The sequence below is a fragment of the Sinocyclocheilus anshuiensis genome, unplaced genomic scaffold, assembly GCF_001515605.1.
Source record: "Sinocyclocheilus anshuiensis isolate Anshui unplaced genomic scaffold, SAMN03320099.WGS_v1.1 scaffold175, whole genome shotgun sequence".
Classification (NCBI taxonomy): Eukaryota; Metazoa; Chordata; class Actinopteri; order Cypriniformes; family Cyprinidae; genus Sinocyclocheilus; species Sinocyclocheilus anshuiensis.
In genome coordinates, this window is record NW_015548208.1 from 689,676 (window position 1) to 692,979 (window position 3,304).

The following is a 3,304-nucleotide window of genomic DNA, read 5'->3' on the forward strand; positions in this document are numbered from 1 at the left end:
ATATGTGTGTGTGTGTGTGTGTGTGTGTGTGTGTGTGTGTGAGTAAGCAACGCATTAATATAGAACGGTAAAGCTCTAATGCACACCAGTATAGGTGTGTTTATTGTAGGAGCTAGACGACATATGATGGTATAGTAGTGGTGTCCCAATTCTTAGGGGAATATTTTCACCCCTACCCCTTGACACTCTGTTCTAAGGGACAAGGGGAAGGGGTAGCCGGAGGGCAAGAGGTATAAATTAGAATTGGGATTGGGCCTTACACTCTATTTGTGGAGGCATATATATGCAAACTCATTCTCTGCCAGCAGGAGGCGCTGTTGGAGTGGTAGCGTAACAGCTGTACACAAAGCAGCGCTCCGCTCACAAACGCTGCTTTATCAGACATTACATGCAAAATTAAATGAAAATGACATCCAATTTTCTGAAGACAGTCGGTTTCCTTCAGAAATACAGTGATATAAAAACACCCGCACTCAAGGTATGGGAAACACTGTAGTCTCATAATTGAAGCGTAAATTCTGCAGATTAAATAATTGTCCAGTATTGTACTGTCAGCAATTTATTATAAAAACGTTTTCATAATTGTAACATACATATTAACATACATAATTATTCAGGTGCATGTGTAATAACTTGTGAAAACTTGATGCTACAGCAGCACTTCTTCGTCGTCTTGTCTGATGCACTCAACGAAGCGTTCTAACCACGACCTCACCCCCCAACCATTCGAATTTCCTAGGCGGATTTATTTTAATGATATTCTAATGATCCGCTTTGTGATGTCATTAAACCCGGAAAAATAGCGCTGTAGTCCAAACGAGCCGTTCGTTGTAGTTCTTGAAAAGGGATTTTTTAAAAGCTAAATATCTCACTTTGGAGTGGACTTTCAGATTTGTAACTTTGTAGATCATTTTATGCCCAAACATACACACTACACACTGACTAAAATTCAAAAAGTTAAAAAGCATAATCAGAAATACAGTGATATAAAAACACCCGCACCGGGTTTCGATTGTGAAATGTACAGTGCTCATGTTTATTCAAATAAGCCAAAGCCTTTTGGAAAATATATTTGTGGCGGTCAGTTTTGATATTGTGGCAGGTGCCACAAATAAATCATTGTATGGGAAACACTGATGGTGCAATGGGAATGAGTAATCAAAACGAGGAAGTCACGCACACCTTTATTCCGGTGTTAACATCAAAGCTTTTGGAATCTTAAATGCAATCATTTCATAGGATTGTCAGACATAAGAGTGACATCACAGCTGATTTCTGGGGGCCATTTGGCCCTTTTCATGCGTGAGAGTCTGAGTCAGTTTCCGCTGAGCATTAGCGGCAGGCTGGTCATGCATTGTCTTTGCTAAAGAAAAGTGCTCACCGATGGCAGAGATGAGCGATAAGACCCAATGACCCGTCCTGATCCACATGAGCTCAGGTTTGAAATACCCACAGATAAAGAAGCCCCTAACAAAAGACTAGTCTGAACACGTGCCAATGGGATCCCAGTCATCCATGCGAAAATGGGTTTATAAGTGCGTAGAGCAGGGATCCTCAAATCTGGCCCACGAGATCCACTTTCCTGCAGAGTTTAGCTCTAACCCTAATCAAACACACCTGAGCATGCTAATCAATGTCTTCAGGATCATTAGAAAATCACAGGTAAGTGAGTTTGATCAGGGTTGCACTCAACTCTGCAGCGCACTGGCCCTCCAGGGCAAGATTTGAGGAACCCTGGTGTAGAGAAACTTAAAAGGTCTATGCTTTTGAATGCATATCCCTGACCCAAATCCAAAGTGTTTCCATGACATGACAGTATGAATGGGCATCTTTTGTGATAAGCTCATCTCATCGCGTGAAGACGGGTGTAAAGTTACTGTTTAACGAGTGAAATACAAGACTCTTCACAATAGCGACGATAAAGAGTTTTTAAATATTCATTATTCTTCTAAGAAATGTAACGTTAGTTTGATTATCGCGTTGCTTGTCGAGGGGAGTTATAATCAAGTAAAACGCATACAAAGTTAAATAGATTGTAATTTTGTTTGTGCGGTCAGCGTTCGTCACTTTGACTGGAAGCTCTCGAAAAATAAGACGCAAATGTGACACGTTTACGTCTGAAAACCTCGCAGAACTGAAATATCGATTTAACGACCCATTTGAGCAGCTCAAGCCGATCTGAGCAACACCAGCGCCCGGTTAGCAATGTCACAGCAACCGCGGCTCGAATAATGACGCAAAAAACAGTAGAGCATACGTTAAAAGATTAAGTTAGAAAGAAAACGAATAATTAAGGCGTTTTTAAATCCGAGATGAAACAAAAACGTATAAAACACCATGTTTTTAACGTTAGTTAGGCCACGTTGATACGCAACACACGACAGCAATGTCCGATTCACGAATGAATCATTCATTTGAGTCGATTCCTTAAAATGATTCGGTCGAACTGAGGGTTTGGTTGACTTCGAAATACAATATTTTTCGTATTAACGTTACGTCTGCAAAATCTGCATATGACACAGTAAGATTAGTATGATTGTATGCTTTTCCGAATTCAGTCCTTGTAAATCACTTTAGTGTACAGGGAGTGAACTGAAGTGAGAACAGTCTTCCAACTTTTAACAGACTACTAAACATTAAGTAAAACAATTCATCAAAAGTGAATCAATATCATAAAATTTAAAGTAAAGTGCCACACGGCGAACAACTTTGCATGCTGACTCAAAAGAATAGAGGAATTTGTTTCTTGAATCGACTCTCTAAAATGATTCGAAGCCGCATAACAGCAGCGCGCGCTTCACACATGTGCTGGGCCAGAGCGAGGCTGAGCGACCCGCGCTAAACCTGCGAACCAAGCACCAGTATGTTAGATTTCCCATCACACATCCACACAAAGCGGTCCCAACCCGACTTTCATACCTCGGATTGCTTCCTGACGGTGTTGTCAGGGCTCATCAGGTTGCTCAGTAAGAGGTAGAACTGCTGCTGCTCCGCCATCGCTGCTGGATTCAGGAAGAGAGACGAGCGAATGAAAGCCGGCGGGGGAAGCGACCTCTGACACCGGGCGGAATGAACGGAGAACCGTGATTGGCTCGTAACGCGCTGTCTCGGCACCACTGAGTGGCTAGCGCTTCTGAATTAGATCAAATGATTGGTGCGTTGGGCTGTCAATCACCATGATGCACATATAATTCAGCTGCTGATCATCCCGTTGGCTGTAGAACGCGAGTAAAGTCGAAGTGGGCGGAGTCTAGACGAATGCAATAACGTCGTTGCAAAATAAGTGCGACAGTAAACGCGGGAA

General features: G+C 42.3%; 1 protein-coding gene across 2 annotated transcripts in view; it reads right to left on the reverse strand.

The window, feature by feature from the left end:
- LOC107653674 (importin-5-like) overlaps nt 1-3,068 on the reverse strand; it is a 47,678-nt gene extending 44,610 nt beyond the window's left edge. The window contains exon 1 of one of the 2 annotated variants that reach the window (XR_001630254.1): nt 2,920-2,997. Coding sequence is in view for 1 of the 2 variants with exons in the window: in XM_016440455.1 (XP_016295941.1) it covers nt 2,920-2,997 (78 nt within the window). In the remaining variant the exon portion in view is untranslated. Of the gene's footprint in view, nt 1-2,919 lie in introns of both variants that reach the window. The other variant, XM_016440455.1, reaches the window with a different exon arrangement.
- Between the last annotated feature and the right edge of the window lie 236 nt (nt 3,069-3,304).